The following is a 21,904-nucleotide window of genomic DNA, read 5'->3' on the forward strand; positions in this document are numbered from 1 at the left end:
ATTGCATGCAATGTCCATTATATTCCAATCGACTCTCGTAACTTACTGCACTGGTGTCTGCTGTCCTCATCACTGTTATCCAGACAATCGTTATCGCCATCGCAGATGTAAATCCTGGGTATGCAATTGCCATTGTCGCATGTGAACAGATCACCGAAGCAAGTGCGTCCCTCCGACTTGCAATACTCTGGTGGTTCGTCAGCGCCATCGCCGCAATCGTCATCGCCATCACAGTACCAAGTTGCTGGTATACAGCGGTGGTTCGGGCAACGGAAGCTGTTAGTGGGGCAGGTGCGTTGTCCACAGTGTAGTGGGTCCTCATCTGAATTGTCGCCGCAATCGTTGTCGCCATCGCATAACCAGTAAGGTTCGACGCAGATGTTAGTGTTCTCGCATTTGAGATGGTTCGGCGGGCAAGTCGTATTTGTTGGGCAGCGTTCGTGTGTTTCATCCGAGGTTGTATTATCTTTACAATCATTGACGCCATTACAAACTTGCGCCATAGGTATGCAGCGTCCATTGCCGCATGTGAACTCACCATCCACGCAGGGTGGATAAGTGCAATCGATCTCATCAGAGCCATCTTTGCAATCATTCTCATGATCACATTTCCATGACTTGAAGATGCATCGTCCATTGTTGCAACGGAACTCTGTAGGCGAGCATGAATGGTATGCGCAGTAGTTTGATTCTTCGTCTGAGTTGTCTCCGCAATCATCGTCGCCGTCGCATGACCACATACGCGAGATACATTTGCCGTTTTGGCAATAGAATTTGCTGGCCTCGCATGTATTGTTGCGTGGCGCGCACATGCGTCCCTCATTCACGACCTTCGAGCCGTCATCGCACTTGCACTCCGCTTTACCGTTTGGCGCCGGATGACAACTTTGCGCGCAGCCGCCGTTCTTTATTAAACAAGGGTTGGTAGAACATTTCTGTCTGTCAGCGCTATAGACTCGTATGTCACGTGGTGAGTCTTCCAATCGCTTCACCATCTCCACGACATTGGCACCTGTATGCTTCTCGGCGCGATAGACGCCGCGCAGCTGCAAATCAGTCCAGTAAATGTAGTTGCGGAACACTGTTATAGCAAACGGGTATATTGTGGCATCCACAAGGAGTTCACGGTTTCTACCATCTAAATCGGAACGTTCAATTTTCTCACGTACAGCGTCAGTCCAGTAGAGTTTGCGTTCATCATAGTCGATCGCCAGACCACTGGGTTGCGAAAGTTCTTTATCAACAATGGCGCGTTTCAACGATCCAGCCATGGTAGTGCGGAAGATCTTGCCCGATGTTCCAAAACGGCCCCAATCGGTGAAATAAAGCGTGCCGTTGCAAGGATCCAGCACAATTGCACGAGGACGTTCCACACGCGCAATCATTACCAGATCAGTGCTATCTAAGTTCATAGCATAAATAGAATTATTCGAGCTGTCCGTCCAGTAAATCTTTTTCTGTGTCCAATCATAGGCGATACCCTCAGGATTAATGCCTCGACTCAGCACCACATTGACATCATTGCTATTCGGGTTATAAGCCTTCGTATAGGCAATCTTGGCCCATGGACGGATTTGTGTGAAAAACATGTGATTTTCTGCAAAGTCAAAATCAAGGCCGACAACATTTGTTAGATTGCTCATCGGTGTGAATGGCACTTGTGTGGAATGTGGGTCCAGGTTGACTGCACGTATTTCGGTGCGTGTAGCGAATACGAGATACTCATTGACCACTTCACACTTGCGTTCATCCGCTGCCAGCTTTCCGGTGGAACAATCACAGCGGTAATTTAGACGCGAGGGGTTCGTTTGTTCAGGCGGGAAGCTGAAACAGAGCTGATCACAGCCACCATTGCCAAGGCGTGCACAAGGATTACCGTCATCCTGCGGTTGATTATTTATATTATAGATGGCAATATCGCGCAGTTTCTGGAGATTTGTGCGCACTCGCACGGGTGTCGATTCATTACCCGATAGCTTAGAGGCCTTGAATACGGTCATCAGATTTCGGTCTACCCAGTAAACATCGCTAAGATAAATGGCAATACCCATTGGATTGGGTAAATTTCGACGAATGATCTTACGATTGCCGCCTGAGTACGAAATCTTTTGTATTGTATCCAACTTTGAGTCGACCCAGTACACATCGTGTGTGATCATATCCACTGTTAAGTCACGTGGATTAGATATGCCGGATGTTACCAGTGGTGTCCAGTTTGACCCGTCCAAGTATGCTTTGCCAATACGCGGATGCTGTCCATAATCGATCCAGTACAGCAGACGTTTTATTGGATTAACAGCTAGTTCGCGTGGTGCATCGGTTGTGGTCTTTACGAGCACCTTGCGGTTGCTGCCGTCTAACCAACAGACTTCCACATAGTTTTCATGGGGGTATATATTTGTGAAGTACATATTGCCAGCGACCCAATCGATGGTCAGGCCACGAATGCCATTGCTGCCAATACCATCCTTAACGATATGTTGTAGCTCTGTGCCATTCGGGCGCCGCCTGAATATGCCATTCCATGTGCCACGATTGTATTCAGCCCAGTAGATCCATTGTTCTCGGAAGAGTACATCCACGTGCAAGATGTGATGGCCGGGCCCGCTGATTGGCACCATCGCCTCAGAACTATCGGTTAAGCTGTAGCCACGCGTCACATCCAACTGTGAAACAACAGCGAAAGTCTTGTAAGCCACACAATTAATATCGTTTTCTTTGCGGTAGCCAACACCACAGGCACAGGTGCGTGACGAAACATCATCGGGAATGCAGAGGTGTTCACAACCGCCATTGTTCATTTGACAGGGATGTTGCATCATAGGGCGTTTTTTGAAGATAATCATGCTCTTGAGATCGGGTTCGTTGTCGACTATAACCTTGGGATTATCGCCGCGTGGTAAATCAACACGCACAATTTTCTCGTATACAGGATCGAGATAGTATAGGCGGGAGTCTAAGATGCCCAAACTTTTCGGACGCGAAATGGCATTCTCTTCTGAAAGCAACACACGATGGTCTTCGCCATGGTAGTCCATGACACAGATAGATGCCGGATATTGCGTGCTATAATACACCAGTTTCTTTTCGATGTCCAAAGCAATACTCTCTGGGTGATCGATTTCGGACTTCAGCATCATTGGATTGTTGCCATTCATATTCACGCGCCCAATCTTCACCGGTACACCAAAACCACCCTCGTCGATCCAAAACAGTTTGCCATCGTTGGGGTCCAGCACTATTTGTTTCGGTTTTGAAACTGATGTTTGATTACCATCGTTTGCAAGAATGATAGTGCGATACTTAATTTTACCATCCACACGTACAGCTTCTATATTGCTGGCAATGCGATTGCCCATATAGAGATTACGGCCCAGCCAGTCAAAGGCAATGGTGTAAGGCGAGCCAACAATGCCGGTGTCAGTGCCGAGGAATTGCGTTTTGTTACCGCCGCCGTAAGGTGTGGAGAATATAGTGCAGTTTTCATCATCATCCTCCCGCCCTTGTATCCAATAAAGTGTTTCACCTTTACGATCGAAGTCTAAGCCGGTGCTGCTCTCAATGCCAATAACAGGCGCGAGTGAACCAGCGCGCGCATCACCGCCATTCAACGGTATATCGACAATCTGCGTGCCTTTTACAACAACTAAGAATGGGTTCTCTTCTTCCAGGCAACGCCCCTCGCTCATTAGGCGATAGCCTGGCCGACACTTGCACGAATAGCCTTCTTTAGCGCTTGGACTCAGCAAGCAAAGATGCTGGCAGATCGACTTTTCACATGGATTTGAGTACAGTGGTTGGAGTGAGGGATGGTGCACGTGTATGGAGAGTGGTTGACTGATTAGGTGAGAAACCACTGTCTGATTCTTACCGCGAAATTTGTTAGCGGATAGCACACGATTTAGTTGGCGATCTGTCCAGTAAAGTGTATCCTCGAAGAGTGAGAGCGAATGCGGATGCAGCAAGTAGTGACTGCTTGCCAAAACTTGTTGCCGACCTGTGCCATTGTAATAGCAGAAGTCAATGAAATCCAGTTTAGAATCAGCGAAGTATACTCGTTTGGTGGCAATGTCCAATGTTAGACCATTCGGCCAATAAATTTTCGTGTTAATGATCGTTTCACGCATTGTGCCGTCCATGCCGATGCGTTCGATGCGCGGATTTTCACCCCAATCGGTCCAGAAGATGAAACGTGCATCGGGGCTAGGGTCGAGGCACATGCCACGTGGTTGCGTGATGTTCTCACGCACCAAAACCAGCCGGTTCGAGCCATTCTCAGCGGAAACCTCGATCGTGTTCAATTTACTGTCCAGCCAGTAGAGATTTCGTGCAACCCAATCGTAGGCTAAACCTTCAACCAAGTCCAAGCCGGTGTTGATTATTTCCTGCGGTTCCTGACCACGATCCAAGCGTGAGATTTTCTTTAGTTTCATATCGCTCCAGAAAATCGTGCCTGTATGCATATTTGAAGCTGTTGCGACAACGTTTTCCACAATTATTGGCACGCGCTCCAAGCCCTGCTCTTTCAAATCAGCCACAAGAATGGAATGACGATTAGATATGATTAGGAAAGCAGCAGAGTGGTTAACCGCTTTGCAGAAGTGTTTGTTCGGCTCTAATAGGTAACCATCTGTGCATGAGCAGAAATAGGAGCCCTTCGTATTGGTACACTGTTGCGAGCAGAGGCCTGGTGGATCGCACTCGTTCATATCGACGCAAGTGTAGCCGTCTTCGCCAATCTCTGAGCCAGGTGGGCAAACACAGGTAGCGCCCAAGGGCGTCTTTTGACAGCCGTTCGAACAGAGACCACCTTGATGTGTACACTCTGCCAGATCGCAACCTTCGCCTTCATCCGCGCCATTCGGACAATCTGCAGTGCCATCGCATACTGAAGTCATATTAACGCAACGTTCGCTAACTCCCGGACATTTCCATTGACCGTATGGACACTTGAATGGTGGTGGTACACACGCATGCAATGAACTCTCATCAGATCCATCACCACAATCGTCTTTGCCATCACAAATATACGCCTTAAAAACGCAGTTTGAATTATTACATTTGAAGAAGTTCTGTGCGCAAGTGATCTGACCGCAATCCTCCTCATCGGACTGATCGGAACAATCGTTGGAGCCATCACAATGCCAAGCAATGGGTATGCAGAAACCAGAGGACTTACAACGGAAGTGTTTTTCTAAATTGCATTGATTCGGACCCATAGACGGACAGTCCAGCTCATCGCTGCCATCATTACAATCTGGTATGCCATCACATTTGTACGATTCCTCGACGCACTGTCGTAGATCGGCACACTTAAACTGGTTCGCCAAGCACGTGATCGGCGGACAGTCCTTTTCATCCTGTTTGTCGAAGCAATCATCATCGCCATCGCAAACCCAACTCTGTGGTATGCAGTGACCGGTGCGCGGGCAGGTAAACTGGAAGTAGGCGCAGGTTTTCTCCGCACAAAAATCACCCTCATCAGAGCCATCACCGCAATCGTTCTCGCTATCACACTTCCACATATTCGGTATGCAACGGCCATTGTCGCAGGCGAACTGTGCGGTGCCGCAAGTGACATTACCGCATTCGAATTCGTCAGAGTTGTCGCCGCAGTCATTCTCCTGATCGCAACGGAAGTTGAGTGGTATGCAACGACCGGACTTGCATTGGAACTCATTGGAACCGCATGTTGGTTCTGTTGCGAATAAAAGGAAAAATGAAATTATTATTAAAGAAAATACACCATTTTACAGGGTTTCAAGCGCTTCAAATAATACTCACTTGTGCAATTCTGTTCTTCATCGCTGTTGTCCAAACAATCGTCATCTCCATCGCACACCCACGATTTGGGTATACAGCGCTGGTTGTTGCAGGTGAAGTCCCACGAGTTAGGACAGGGCTGCACTGGTGGTTCGGCATTGGGATCGGCCGTGCATGAACGTTGGTCCTCTGCCAGCCGCTCTCCATACGGACAAGAGCAACGCGTCTGCAATGTCGGCTGCATGGAATCATTTCTCGGTATAGCAAAACAAATTTTCTCACAACCGCCATTGTTTACATGGCAAGGGTGTATGTCGGCGATAGTTTGAACCTCATGACTGTATACCTTCACGCCATAGAGGCGGTTCGTTTGCGGTTCACGTACCATCATTTCCTCCTGTTCGCCAGTGAGTTTGTGCAGACGTATAATGGCATCCAGCCGCCAGTCCGTGATGTACATCCATTCGTTGTGTATCACAATGGAGAATGGATGACGCACCAAGCGCGAATTGACTGTCTTGATGTCAGTACCATCAAGATTAGAGTGCTGCACATGATCCAGCAGTGCATCACACCAATAAACGCGATCCTCTTTAAAATCGATCGAGAGACCATTAGGCCAGCCGAGCGTGACGTTCTTGAAAACAAGCAAATTGGTGCCATCAGTGTTTGCGCGCGTAATATTCGCAGGTCGGTCCCATTCTGAGAAGAAGATGAAACCTCGATTTGGATGCACAACAATGGCGCGCGGGCGTTTGAGTTCCTTCAATAGCGTGCGTCGATAGGTGACGTTACGTGTAGAGAGCACATTTAGCGTACCTTTGCGTGAATCAATGTAGTACAGATTCTTTGATGCCCAATCCACAGCCAGACCTTCGACACCTTCGTTCTGTGAGGCAAGCACAATTTCGCGTCCAGTCCCATTGCGATGTACGCGATAGATCACATCTTGCAGCACATCTGAATAGTAGATGAACTCATCGCGTGAATCGAAATCCAAACCCACAAAGCGTGCACGTCTCGATACCACTGGTAGTATGGCGTCGCTAAAGCCCTCAATAACTGGCTCGAGCACCTTGCCTTTGATGAAGCGCTGTTGGGAGTACATGAGAAATTCGCGCACAAGTTTACAATTCTTTAAGTCAGTTTGAAGTTGGTAATTTGTGTGGCAAGCGCAACGATAACCCAGACCAGTGGGTGCACCCTTAACTGCCGTCACGATGCACATGTGGTTGCAGCCCCCATTGTTGTTGCCGCATGGATTAGATACACGCGGTTGACTAAGCGCATGTACAGCGACAATGCCCTTCGGTTCGCGTATGTCCTTCGCTTTGTATGTGACTTGTATGGAAGTGGGGCCAGTGTACTTATCCACGGACATGATGCCTTGCTTTGTGGCGTCCGTCCAGTAGATGCGATTTTCAAAGAGTGCCAGCCGTGATGGACTTGGCACTTGCTGTCCACGCAAAACCATTATGCGTTGATTGCCCTCATAGTTGACGGTCTCAATATAGTCCAGTAGGGAGTCGCACCAATAAACGCGCTTCGCAATGATATCCACTGTCACACCAGATGCTTTATACGCTGCTTCGGAAACGATCGAACGCGCATGCGTACCATCCATGTGCGCGCGCAGCACCTGACCACCGTCAGCTACGAACATAAGACCTGATGTTGGATCGAGCGCCAAATCTGCAGGGCTGGTAAGATTTGAACCCAATACGACCGCATGCCAATGACCGCCCAACTCAAAAACATCTATTTTCTGTCCAATCAAGTCGGCCACATAGATCTTGTCGCCCACCCAATCCACGGCCAGCGCGACGGGTGCCCAAGTACCGGGCAGGGTAAGATCCAAGGGCGATATAGCACCGTTGAAGACATCCAGTGGTATGGACTGCACCTTACGCGTCTTAATATCGGACCAATAAAGCGTATTGCGCTGGTAGTGGTAGGCCACACCCGAGGCGGCAGTGGCATTGGCCAGCACACGTGGATCACCGCCATGTGCGGACATGCGGACAACGGCACGATCATGCGCAAATATCAGCTGCAGATAATTGGCATCAGGCGCAATACATTTCGAGTTATTGAAAAGGCTGTAGCCCTGCGCGCACTGGCAGGTAAATGAACCATCGGTATTCGTACATAATTGATCGCAGTGACCCCATTCGGCACACTCATCCAGATCCATGCAAGTGCGGTTGTCGGCAGAAATCGCCTGACCAGTCGGGCAATAGCAGACGCCACCTGTCAGTGAGGGACCGCAACGATATTCACAACTGAGTGCAGGGCAAGAACCGGTAGCTGTGGGGAGAAAAACGTAAACAAATTGTAAGGAGCACTGGGAACGCGAGGAAAGTAGGCAGCACAAAGCCCACGTTTGGCAAACTTACAGCAGGCGGTCTCCTCGTCGCTGCCATCCTCACAATCGCGCTTGCCATCGCACAGTTGAGATTTTAGTATACACTTGGGTGTGCCATTTTGGCCTCCGCGCGGACAAAGGAACTTGTTATCAGGACATGCGATTGCTGTGCAATTGGCCTCATCACTTTCGTCAGCACAATCGTGATATCCATCACAATAGAAGTTGGATGGAATGCATAAGGCATTCGTGCAACGGAATTGGCCATGATGGCAGGGAGGAAAGTCTGTAAGTGAATCGAGAAATCGAGTGTGAATGCAAAACAATGTGACGGTGAAGATGTATGTAATACGTGACTGAGAGCAACTGAATGAGTTACGTTTGTGGGATGCGCTTTAAGAAGAATGAAAAGAGTGAAAAGTGAGCATAGAATGGTATGAACGGAATAATTGGAGTGGCTACAATGATTTAGAGGCTCGTAGTTTGGTTAGTTGTGTAAAGTTGGAGAAGTTAAAAAAATAGTTGAAGTATGGGTAGCTGTTGTGAGTGCATATGGTTGGGACAGTGTGTGAAAAATGGTTAGCTGGTTGAATGGAAATCTGGAAGCAAGAAATATTACAACAAAAAAAACCACAATGATGATATTGAGGCATGGTGAGGCATACGCTTCGTTCGATGTCGTAGACACGGAATGCTTCACGCGTAGTGGATAAACATGGGGAACTGTTTTGAATACAAAACAAAAAACCGAGTCGCGTCATACGTCAGCCAATCTCTCAATCGAAGCAAAATAAATGGGCGTCGTTGGCAGTTGGCCATTTTGAAAGATGTGCATTCGTAGCCAAAAAGAACCAAAGCATGTTTGGCATAATTTCTTCGGCAATTGTCAGCTGACAGTTTGAGAGAAAGTTCAATGAGCAGCTTAGCTCTTTTGTTTAAGCCTCTGTTTAGGAAACGTTTGAAAAATGGCATCTGCGCACATACGCACGGCCCTGTAGACAAGTCGCCACTCGTCAATTCACATGCATGATTTAAGGTATAGAAGCTGTTGTAATGTCAATAGTGATGGTGATGGCGATGGTAATGATGATGATAACTTCACGTCTGAATACTTACTGCAGCCCTGCTCATCAGATTTGTCACCGCAATCGTCTTTGTGATTACACTTGAGCGAAGCGTCAATACACTTCTGCCCATTGGCACAACGAAACTGATCCAAACGACACGAGATGCCTGTGCAACCCTCCTCATCGCGTCCATTGCGACAGTCCAGATAACCGTCACAACGTTTCTCCTTCGGCACACAGGGACCGGACAAGCGACTACCGTCGGATGGAGCCAAACCGCCGGGTGCATTGCAGAACACATCGCTCGATTGACATTTTCTGTAAGCTATTGAGTGTACACCAAGCAAGATGAGTGTGCGGAGTGGCGACGATGGTTATGATGAGTGACGAGGACATTAGTAATGGTTATGGTGGTGGTGGTGGTGATGGCGGCAGAAAATTTGTGTTGACAGCCAGCAGAGATGCAGCCAAGCAGCGGAAGTGCAAAGCATTTTTCAACGAGAAATTGGAAACGGAGATGTATTGTCGGCATTTGAGTTTGAGTTGCATGCAGTTGAAAACACGCGCATGTATATGTGTGCGAATGTACGTGTACGCATTCGACCAGCATCAATAGCGTAATGTAGTTGTCAATAGCGTTGGTTATACACACACCCACACAAACACACATACATGCCATACAGTTGATGGTGACCATAGAGGACAGGCAGATTGTGAAGGCAACAAAACGGAAAATTGGAGCATCATCAAAGGCGATAGAGTGGCAAGGCAGCGGCGACGATAGCGACGATAGTATTGGTGACGGTTTGAGCATCGATGGGCAGCGGTTGCAACAGGAGCAGTCACGTAAGCAACGCACCACAGCAGCACATGGAGGCCAAACGATGAATGGAAAGCGTGAAAAGAGAAAAAATAGAGCGAAAAAAATAACAAAGAATTAGTAAATCGAATTGAATTTTTTCAAGTGTAAAACTTGTACGCACTAGCATACATATGCACATACATACATACTTATATGGAAGGTAAAAAATACATCGGAAGCTTTAAACATTGAAAGGACAAAATAATCTAAAAACTGCAATTGCTGCTTGCTGCTATGCTGTGTTATGTTCCAGTTCACAATAAAGTTCTATTATTGTTTTTTTTTTCATTGCCAACTGTGCGTAAACGTACGTAAGTAGGAGTGCTTTGTAAGCGGCCCCAACTAACTATCAGTTGCCATTGTTCTACCAATGGTTGAATGCTAAAGAGAAAATTGAAAATTAAAGGAATAAGTAAAATAAGAAAATGAAAGAAAGCAACATAATTGCCCTTTTCAAATGCTAATAGTTTTTTTTTGTTTTTTTTTTTGTTTTTGTTTGTCTCTGTAGTTCAGCAGCAAAGCAATGCTTTTTGTTATCAATGTGCAATGCACTTGCCAGCCACTATTCGGGCACTGCTCCTTCGCTTTTATTACCACTTCTGCATTTCACTTTTGTTGTTGTATCTGGTGCTGGTCGATGGCAGCAGCAAATATGCAGGAAACAATTCTTCGTTTCATTTTCCGTTTGCTGTCTGAAGCAGTAAATTGAAAGCTTGCTCAGGCATGATTTTTATTACTAAATACATACGCACATGTAAATGAACGAGTGTACACACATACATATACAGCAGCTACTTTTGTATGCATTGATGGACTTTGGCGTGCTATTTAAAAGGCGGAGAAGGAGGCTTTGTGCGATTTTCATTTACAGTATTTACAGGGCGAATGCTCATACAAAATTAATATCGACTATCAACCCGATAAGTTGACGCGTGAGTTATTTCAGGTTACTTTGTTTCTCTAGGAGCCAGCATTAACACCGTTAACAATGTCAGCCTTGAAATCCAGCGAGGAATCTCTCTTACCAACAAGTGCTACTTTGGTCTATGTAGCCAATCGCAAGCGATAGAACAATGAGCTGTATGACCTTTACGACGACATGGACATAGCGCACCCCAGCAGCAGAAGCAGCAGCTACATTTGCAAGTACGATATGAAGATGAACTGTTTCGGGACAGGACGACGACAAACGCTGACATTTGAGTCAATCATTCACAGTACCATCAGACAGAAGATAAGACGATAGTTCGTAAATACTGCGCTAGCGCAAATTTTCCGATGTTCCATTTCCTACAGGACCACTTATCAAACCAGTGGGAGTAGTGGATACTATCGCTGGCGTAAAATATCCATACGTTCACAAGAGAGGGACCTAGACGCAGGTACCTGATTGTGTCAATAGACATAAACGCGGCTCCACCTTGATGAAATGCTTACAACGGTCCCAGGGTGGAAATCAGCCGAGAAGGGGCTATAATATAGTTTTAGTGGGAGCATGCCCCACATGCAGGCTCTGCAAGTATGCCACTAGGCCCTGAACCCATTCTAGGTGTCAATTCCGCATCGATTCAACTATGGACTTCATAAGGTCTACCCACAGAGGTCGTTGGTCTGAGTTACCTTTCTCCTAAAACTCAGCAGAAAGGACCTGAGAGTACTGGTGGGTATAATCACAGCGCACAACGCCTGTGGTCAGCATATGGCTACCATGGGGTCGTAGATAACCCGATATGTCTATCCTGCCTTGAGAATGACGACACTGCAGAGCATTTTCTCTGTAGCTGTCCTGCATTTTCCAGCATCAGACTTAGGATATCGGGTTGCGAAACACTTTTCCTCTTCCGGATCTCTTAAAATTCATCAATGAATCCAAGATATTTGTGGAAGAGTGACCTCAAACTTATTTACGCGTCTTACTACCCACTTTTTATCTTTTCCATCTCTATTATTTCTACTGAAATCTATCCGGGTGTAGTACAATGGTCTACCGACTGAGTGCATGGACTTGTCAAACCCCACAAATCTAATCTAATCTAATGCCCCACATACCAATGGTGCGATGGCGCTTTTGATGATGTTTCTGTCATTTTGATTTTAACCTGCTACCCTAAAAACAAAAACAAAAAAAAAAAAAACAAAAAGACATAGCGCAGCGAGTGAAGATCTAGCGGCTTCGTTGGCTGCGTCGTGTTATCCGAATAGAAACAAACGGTCCGACTCTGAAAGTATTCAATGTGATACCAGCTGGAGGTAGCAGAGAAAGAGGATGAGCTCCAGACGAAGAGGAAGACCTCCAAAGGAAGAGAAAGACCTGCTCTCCGTTGCAAAGATCAGGTGGAGAAGGACTTGGCTTCACTTGGTGTTTCCAATTGGCGTCGGTTAGCACGAGAAAGAAAAAACTGGCGCGCTTTGTTTAACTCGGCCAAAATCGCTTAAGTGGTTATCGCGCCAATCAAGAAGAAGAAGAAGTGAGTTTAGGTTGAGTATTAGCGCCTGAAAGATTGGGGGCTCACTTGGACGGGCAAATGGAGACCGTTGATTGTGGTACTAGATAGATCCTGAGGCTTGTTAAAAAAATAAAAACCTTTTAGTCTAAATCTTGACCGTCTAGAGAAAGCAGTGCAGGTGAATAGTGTATGCCGAAATGATTCCATATCACCATTTCCTTTCTCAGCTATTGTAGAAGGGACCACAAGATAGGGTGTAGACAAATTGGTTACCATCGAACAACGACTACGAACAAGTTTCGATTGTGATTCTTATTTGTTTAATTGTCATATGATATACTACATAGGGAACTTCCACGATGCACAGAATGCAGAAGTTTTTCCAACCTCAAGTGTTGCCGCGTACGAGCTCTCAGTAATTTATTTATTAATCAACAAAGAGGATGCTTACAGACTATAAGATAAAAAAAATAAATAAATAATTGGCGCGTACACTTCTGTTAGGTGTTTGGCCGAGCTCCTCCTCCTATTTGTGGTGTGCGTCTTGGTGTTGTTCCACAAATGGAGGGACCTACAGTTTCAAGCCGACTCCGAACGGCAGATATTTTTATGAGGAGCTTTTTCATGGCAGAAATACACTCGGAGGTTTGCCATTGCCTGCCGAGGGGCGACCGCTATTAGAAAAATGTTTTTATTAATTTTGATTTCCCCGAGATTCGAACCAACGACCTCTCAGTGAATTCCGAATGGTGATCACGCACCAACCCATTCGGCTACGGCGGCTATAAGATAGATATACATATAAAAATAGACTTAGAGTAAGAAAAATCAAATCAATGAGCTAGCGTCCTCCCAAAAGGGGAATTCATCTCGTAAAGAGTTTTAGCAATACCCACAAAACACAACTAATTACAACGGAAAATGCGTGAGGGAACATTAAAATGAATTTTATTGAGCAGATATGGACAGTCTTCTGAGCCCGCACAAATATGAAAGGCAAAAAACTTCGACAACAGAACACACCTAGACTCTAAGAACATGAGATTTAACAATAACTAAGGAGAAGGATAGGACGGAATGGGATCAACGAATTTCATCGAGCGCACAAAAGCTCTCTGAACAGACTCTAATCCATTAATATACTTGTAGACTGCATGAAAGGATCTCCAAACGAATACCGCGTATTCTAACCTGGATCGAACTACGGCCGAGTAAAACAATTTGAGAGTAAAGAATAAAGGGATTAGAAAGCGAAGAACTATTTCGACGAATAAAGGCGAACATTGCGAACGATTGGATATAAAATATTATAGTTTATGTGGGTGGTGAAGTTGAGCTTGGAGTCAAAATCAACATTCAGATCTTTTAATTTACTAATTGTCGTTAGCGGCGAGTTTGAGATGTAGTAAGACGTTAGAATAATATTAAAAGCAAGCGAAGTAAATTGGTATTTAATGAAATAAACGCTTGCGCACACACCAACTATATAAGTTATTCAACTCACGCTGGAGAGTGAACGAATCTTCTGGACATTTAATTTCATATTAGATTTTCAGATCATCCGCGTATAGAAGGAAATGGAAAGGAACTCATGGAAAAACAGGATGTAATATCTTTAATGAAGAAGACAAATAGTAACGGACCTAGGACACCACCTCGGAAGGCACCAGACGAAGTAACAAAAGAATAAGACGAAACATTAGCGAGTCAAACGACAGAGTGTCTATTATTAAGATAGGAAATTACCCACTTAAGAAATTGAGAATGAAAGCCGCAATCCCTAAGTTTAGCTATTTATTATATAGGGTGAAATACCCTATCAAAAGCCTTGCTACAATCTTTCATCAACAAATGCCTCCGCATCATCTGCAGAATATTCTGGCCAAACATCATCAGCAAACACGCGCTGTGGAGATTAACGAATGAGGAACCCATACTATGGCAAATCAAACGCAGAAAGCGGGGACGGATAGGTCCAGATAGTATCACGAGCATGGCACTGGACTGGAACTTGCAAGGGAGCAGAGGTCGCGGTCGACCAAAAAACACTTGGAGAAGGTCGATGCTGCGAAACTAGCAGATGTCGACATCTCATGGGACGGTGGAAAAACAACAGCACAGAACCGTATACGAGGCCCTATGCTCCCGAGATGAGTGAACAAGGAAAAATAATAATTCACCCGTTATGTGGCATTAAAAATTATTTCAATCACATTGAATCTCATTGGGATCCATTTTCATAAAAATAATAGTAGCAAATTATGGTGGATCCAGTACGGGAGCATTGCAATATGCGTGGTAATGAGAGGGCACTTCGACTTAGAAAATGTTGACTAGAATTCGATCCAATATAAAGAGCTGCGATTTACACGCTCTAGACTACCATTTGGTAGTTAATTTGGTTACTCTACATAAATAACTATACCACACGGATGGTCTCATTGACAAGCTTTGGCAGTTTATTTCTTTCTCATTTAATTAAAAAAAAAAATTTATGAAAAAAATTTTCATCAGGCAAATGACCACCACGACCACGCTTACACAATATACTTTTCATGAAAGTTTCCATAACCGAATTGCAAAGTAGCTGCCCTATGTCTTCGATAGCCTCACGAACTCCATCTTTGATGTCTTGAATCGACCCTGGGCTGTTGGCGTAGACCTTCTCTCTCAAATGGCCCCAAAGAAAAACGTTACAAGGTGTTAAATCACAAGATCTCGGTGGCCAATTGTGATCACCTCTTCGAGAGAAACTTTTCCCGTAAAAGATCAATGGTTTCGTTGCTTGTGTGGCACGTAGCGCCGTCTTGTTGAAAATAAATCTCGTCCAGATCAATACCATCCAATTCCGGCCATAAAAAGTCGTTAATCATCTCTCGGTAGCGATAGATAACACCTGTTATTGGAAAACCCTTTAGTTCAAACAATTTTCAACGAAATTTCGCATTTAATCAGAATTTTTAGAAGAATTTCGCGTATTGATTTTTGGTAGAATAAAGTGAAAGATTGAAGTGGCTCAATCACGTTGATTTTTGATAATTTTTTTTTCCAGACGTTGTTGGATGTTTTTATCCATATAAAAATTAAAAAACAAAAAATCTTAAGCATTCGTTAAATACAATTTTTTTATTATTCTTTTTCGTGTTTATTTTTTGTTTGTTAATTTCCACAACGAAGTTTTCAGAACTCCTTCCAACTCTACACCGTTTCCATAGACACTTCAGTGTCTTCATACAGCTAGTCATATATTGTATAAAAGTAATTATTATTTATAAGTTTTGTATGCAGTGGCAGTTGTATTGTTCAAGTGTCCCATAGGAGATAAAAATTAATCATTTATATACTTAGTACTATAACAACACTGCAACATTTGTGTGTGAGTGACACCAGCAAGGCGGATCTTTAAATCAACGCATTGTTAACGCAAACAAAAGTGAGAAAGCAAACAAATTATATCGAAAATCGAGCAGAGTGTAAGAGCGAGGAAGGAGAAGGAGAGAAGTCAACACCTCACTCGTATGTTTTTTTCTTTTTATCACAGACATGGTCATCAGAAAGTGTTGAAAGAACGACCAATGGCTGACTGAAAGCACAAAAGGCACCCAACGGAGAGGTGAAATGAGTTGTGAGCGCGGCGGTTTATGAATAAGTAACGGACGAAGACCATTGCACACACTTTAACTCATCATTTTCACTACAACTCAAAAGTGTCGCACACAATACATGAGCACACACATATATGTAAGCACATACATTGTACAAGTATCTAGTATGGGTGAGTAAATATTTATATAGTATTATAGGATGTGTGTTTGTGAATGTTCATAGGGATAAGTGGTGAGATTTTTCTCTCTACTCACATCTGTAGCACGATTGTCCATTTTATAGTAAAAGGTAGGGAAGTGCGGCAGCCAATGCGTAGTGGCATCCTCAATGCGAATGACCGTCTGAGTGATTGCTTTAATAAAACTATGAATGCAGTGACATGGGTATTTCTGCATAAAAAAAAAATGAACGCATTAAAAAAAACGATTAAAAAATTTTTTTTATTTATACCTAACTGAGGTTGAGGAAATTTTGTAACACGTGCTGCGCCGTCGAAATTATGATTCCTTTTCTTATTTCAAACCAAAAAATTGTTCTACCATACAGGTCTAAGACAAACTTCAAGGTTCTGAAACTTGGTTTTTATAGATTTTGTATGGAATTTTCAATTCATAATAACCGACGAAAAAATAACTATGGAATTTGTTCTATAAATTTCATTTAAAATCTTACGCTGGTATGAAATGGATTACTTTACGCTTCAGCAAAATCTCGAAATATTGAAAACTTACTTCCCAAGAGTCTTTTAGCGGCCTCAAAACTGAATTTACTGAAATGAAATTTCAGATGATAACCATTTCTTCACAAAAAAAAAAAAAACATGGTGCGTCTAGGGATTTAGAAACTTGGTATGGATTGGTAAAAAGCCGATGCATTATAAAAAGCAGAGAGTTAGCAGCACATTTTGGGTATCAATGGCAATTTTTTCGAAAAAGCAGCTGAAAATGCCGTTTTGTTAGCGTTGACTAACGGCATTTTAATATAATATGTTTTTTATTTAACATTCTGTCAAAAAAATATCGGGAATTGTTCATTGAAAAAGCGCGCGTTACACATACATATCTCTAAATTTTTTTTGCTGGAATGTTGGTACAACTGTCCCTCTATAATGTCGCTGCGATCATAAAACGATTCTCAATGAGATTTACCGAAAAATTGTGAGCCTCATGAGCTCAACGAAAAAAAACAAAGAAAGTCTTCTTCAAATTGCTTCTCAGCATCTCGCCTGCTATCGAGCAACACGCGGTCATAAAAAGCGCTTTTTATACCAAACCGTCACAGGAGATGAGAAATAGTGTCTATACGAGTACATCAATATGAACCAAAGAAAGAGGTCGGCCAAAGCCAAGAGTCTAGCCGGATCTTCATTCAAAGAAGATCATGATGTGGGTTTGGTGGGACTGGGAGGGCATGGTGCACTGGGAAATGCTCGAGAGGCTCTACATTGCCCAGCTACACCGCATGAATGACGCTATTCGACTGAAAAGACCTGATCGGCATGGTCAAACCATACTCCTTCATGGCAACGCCAGGCCCAATGCTGCACAAGTCGTCAAAGCTGCACTCCAAGAACTCGAATGGTAGGTCTTTCAGCATCCGTCGTATTCTACGGACGTTGCACCAACCGATTACCATTGTTTCCGCTCCCTGTCAAACCATATGAAGGGCGTAACCTTCAATAACAAAGAGGTCCTTAAAAATTGGCTGAACAACTTCTTTGAGACCAGACCAGGCGATTTTTGGCGGAGTGGCATCCACAAATTGGTCTAGAGGTGAGAAGAGGTTGTAAACAGCAACGGCGACTATATTTTTATTGTTTTTAATAATAATTATAAAAATAATTATTTTTTAAATAAAAGTCTTCAATAGAAACGCCACGAACTTATTTCCGCTACTTGCGCTACTTGAAAATGATTTTGTAGTGGGACTTACACTTTTGAACCATTCATGAGAATTATCAGAAAAATTATTAAATAATTCAATTTAAATATTTTTTTTAATATTTCAGAAGGCAATTTTTCAAAAAGTTAAGTCGCCAACTAATCTGGCAAGCACATGCTTACTTATGTATGTATTTGTAAGCATTACCGCAGTTCTCTATACATATAAAAGTATAAATTCATACATATATGAATGTAAGTGTGTGCTTGTATGTGTGACCATATGAATGACAACGCATTGTATTGTTAACGGATTTTATATTACATTTGCTGCTGTTGGTCAAGCAATAAATTATGTACAATATTTTATTGTATTTTATATGTTCAATATATTTGCTACGCACACACACATACACATTTGTGCCCACAGCTATGGCTCGTACGCCACTTATCATTTTCGATTTTCCACACGTTGCCACAGAGAAAAGGATAATACCGGATATTGAAGGAAGACTCTTGTACGCTCTCCAAGCTCTACAATCATACAGACACATATTTAACTGCATATTTGAGTTTTGGGTTGCATGTATTTGTCATATCACAGACACACACATACATACAAATTGTACTTATATGTATTTTCTGCAAGCAGAAGCTTTATATTGGGTATAGGAACAAGTTTCCGTCCTCGTAAAAGAGGTGTCGCTGCTGATACTATTTTTGTGTTCGCTCTGGTAATATACTGGTGATTTGAAGGTGTATGTGTGAGGTTTTGATGGCAGTAGTTGACATTCGTTTGAAGCGTAAAGATCCTTTTTTATCAAAAATGTCTACGTTCGTTCCGAAAAAACAGCACTTGCGGGAAGCAATGCTTCATTGTTGTTGTTGTTGTTGTTGGAGTGGTTGAATATTTGCACTGAAATAATCCTAATTAGTGACCAGCATCGTTTTACTACCACTGTCTCGTGTTCTGATGTCTTTTTTTTGTTTTGTGATTCCAAGTTAGATCCATTTCGTGAGGTCTAAGTATAGCAGCAAGTCCTATATCTCGATCTTTGAGAGCTCCTTAATTTGCTGTAAGAACGGCTTACCGAAGGAGCGGAGTCGGAGATTCCATTTTTTACCTAACATTCTCTTACACGTGTAAAGTTCTATATTCGCTTTCTTTACCCCGTACTCTACGTTGGACTTCCAGCTGAGTTTGGGGTCTAGGATAACACCTAGGTATTTTGCCTGCAGGGTTAGCGTGAGACTAACGCCGTTTAGTTTTGGGGGATTAAAGTTTGGTACCTTGGTTTTCTTAGTGAATAGCATCAGTTCAGTTTTTCTCGGGCTTTCTCTTAAACCACAGTCCGTGGCCCAATTGCTGAATAATACCAGAGCTCCTTCTATAATCTCACTGATTGTGGTTGGAAACATTCCTGAAACCATAAGCACTATGTCGCCCCCTACTCCACTACATTAATTCCTTTTCGGTTGAATTTGGTAAGGATATTGTTGACAACTAAATAGTAACCACAGCAGAGGGGATAAGACTCCTCCCTGAGGGGTTCCCCTGTTGACAGTGCCCGTTTTACCGTGCTGCTGTCCACATCACCGATGATTATTATAGTTTTAGGTATGTTCTCTATCCATTCGTTGAGACCTATGCCTGTGCCTAACATATTAAGAGCCTCAATTATGAATCTTGTGCTGACATTGTTAAACGCCCCCCTCTATTTCAAGAAAAGCGACTGGTGAGTATTGTTTGTGTTCTATGCCTCTCAGTAATATTTAAAAGCTCATGAAGAGCTGTCTCTGTGGATTTTCCCCTGTAGGTAGGCATGTTGAGATGATGAAATCGTTGTGTCTGTAATCTTCTCCCTGAGATATACCGCCAACAATAATAGACCCATACTTCATTGTTACCTTTTAAATAAAAGTGCAGCTGAAACGTGTCGTATATTGATCAATATTTACAGTCATCATGCTCCATCAAATACAACTTGTAAAGAGTGGTTTCGACGCTTCCAAAGTGGCAATTTCGCGAAGGGGCACCGAAAAAATTCAAAGATACTCAACCGCAACAATTATTGGATGAAGACGCTTGTCGATCCCTTGATGAGATGTCTAAATAGTTGGATGTTGACAGATCAACCGTCGGTAAACGTTTGCATGCGATGGGAATGGTCTAGAAAGCAGGTAACTGGATAAGTGGGTGCCACATCATCTGAAGAAGCGGAATATCGAGAGACGTTTGGTGACGTGCGAAATGTTTCTTGAACGGCAGAAAAGAAAAGGTTTTCTGCATTGCTTCGCCACTGGCAATGAAAAATGGATGTATTATGATAAGCCTAAGTGTCGAAAATGTTGGAGCCTGCCAGATGAACCAGGCCCATCGACAGAGTAAAAAAATATTCATGTTTCAAAGGTTATGTTGTGCATTTGATGAGATCAGAACTACTTAAACCATCTGAAACCATCACTGGCGATCGTTACCGACTGCATCTAATGCATTTGACCAGAATGGGACGGTAGACATGACCAACCGATTTTGCTGCATGACAACGGCAGGACGCTACATGTAGCTAAATCGGTCCAGAAATATTTAGAGTGATTGGATTGGGAAGTCTTGTCTCACACGCCGTATTTCTCAAATATTGCACCTTCGGATTACCTGTTCGTATCTGTTCGGATTAATGCAGTCAGCCCTTATTAGAGAGCGGTTCACTTCTTATGAGAACATCGCAAACTGACTCAATGAATGGATCAAGTCAAAAGAACTCAAATTTTTCATCAGAGGAGTCCGTATGCTGCCTGAAAGATGGCGTAAAGCTGTAGCTTCCAATGGCACATACTTCACAAAATATTATGTATTATTTAATTGTTTAAATAATTCGTAACTTTGACTAAGAAAGAACGAAAACTTATTCCCAGACCCAATATTTATGAAGAGCATTAAAGTTGGCTTTCGATTGGTTGGAAATTTGTTTCACGTGTCGCATTTCACACTACACTCAAATTCTTTGTTATTCTATACGGCAAATACTTTATATTGGTATTTAAATCAATTGATTGGTATCATATTTGGGTGCAATTAAAATACGCGTGTCGGATTATTTCGCATTAAATTCAAAAATATTTGCCACTTGCCCTGGAAATGCCAGCTTTAATTATACTGATGGGGCAAATGTGAATATGAGAAGGTAATGAGAGTATCTTCAAAAAGGAATACTCCATAGGTTCAAATCTCTGTGCATGAAACATCAAAATGATGGAAAAAGTTTTTTCTAATAGCGGTTGCCCCACGGCAGGTAATGGCAAACCCTTGAGTGTATTTCTGCCATGTAAAAGCTCCTCATAAAAATATCTGCCATTCGGAGTCGGCCTGAAGCTGTAGGTCCCTCCGTTTGTGGAACAACGTCAAGACACACGTCACAAAAAGAAGGAGGAGCTCGGCCAAACACCTGACAGAAGTGCGCCAATTATTTATATTTATTGTTTTTAATACTCCTTTCTATATGTAAGTATGTATAAGCGCTCGTATAGTCGCCAGAAAATTTCAATGCAATTCACTCGGAAGTGAATCCGATTAAGTTGTTGAGATTTAATCACGCACGCAAAAACTCAAGCTGCATCAATTACTGAAGTGCTTTCTGCCTACCATCAGCTGCATCTGCAGAAGATCTTTTGCGTGGAGCTACTGTCAATTTATTACATACATATTTGTCATATTAAAAAATCCTTACAGAGGCGGTTTAAAGCTAACTTCGTAAATAAATCAGTTGCATCAAAAACTTTCAAAATGCCTTCAAAACGTTTAGCCTGGTCAACCATCGTACTTTAGTGGGTTTGCAAAGTTTAAAGTTTCCACGCTAGTAAGTTCTATGTCTACGTTTTCGCTCAAAATATTCAGCGAGAATTAATAATTTTTA

The 21,904-nt window shown here is 43.2% G+C and overlaps 1 protein-coding gene across 1 annotated transcript in view; it reads right to left on the bottom strand.

Moving 5' to 3' along the window:
- Positions 1-21,904, bottom strand: part of LOC129238159 (low-density lipoprotein receptor-related protein 2) — a 138,012-nt gene that overhangs the window by 10,357 nt on the left and 105,751 nt on the right. Inside the window, exons 4-7 of the mRNA XM_054873195.1 lie at positions 9,245-9,520; positions 8,160-8,414; positions 5,785-8,070; positions 47-5,698 (exon numbers count right to left, since the gene is read on the bottom strand). Of these exons, the coding sequence (XP_054729170.1) occupies positions 47-5,698; positions 5,785-8,070; positions 8,160-8,414; positions 9,245-9,520 (8,469 nt within the window). The remainder of the gene's footprint in view (positions 1-46; positions 5,699-5,784; positions 8,071-8,159; positions 8,415-9,244; positions 9,521-21,904) is intronic.

This window comes from Anastrepha obliqua, chromosome 2 (assembly GCF_027943255.1).
Source record: "Anastrepha obliqua isolate idAnaObli1 chromosome 2, idAnaObli1_1.0, whole genome shotgun sequence".
NCBI lineage: Eukaryota > Metazoa > Arthropoda > Insecta > Diptera > Tephritidae > Anastrepha > Anastrepha obliqua.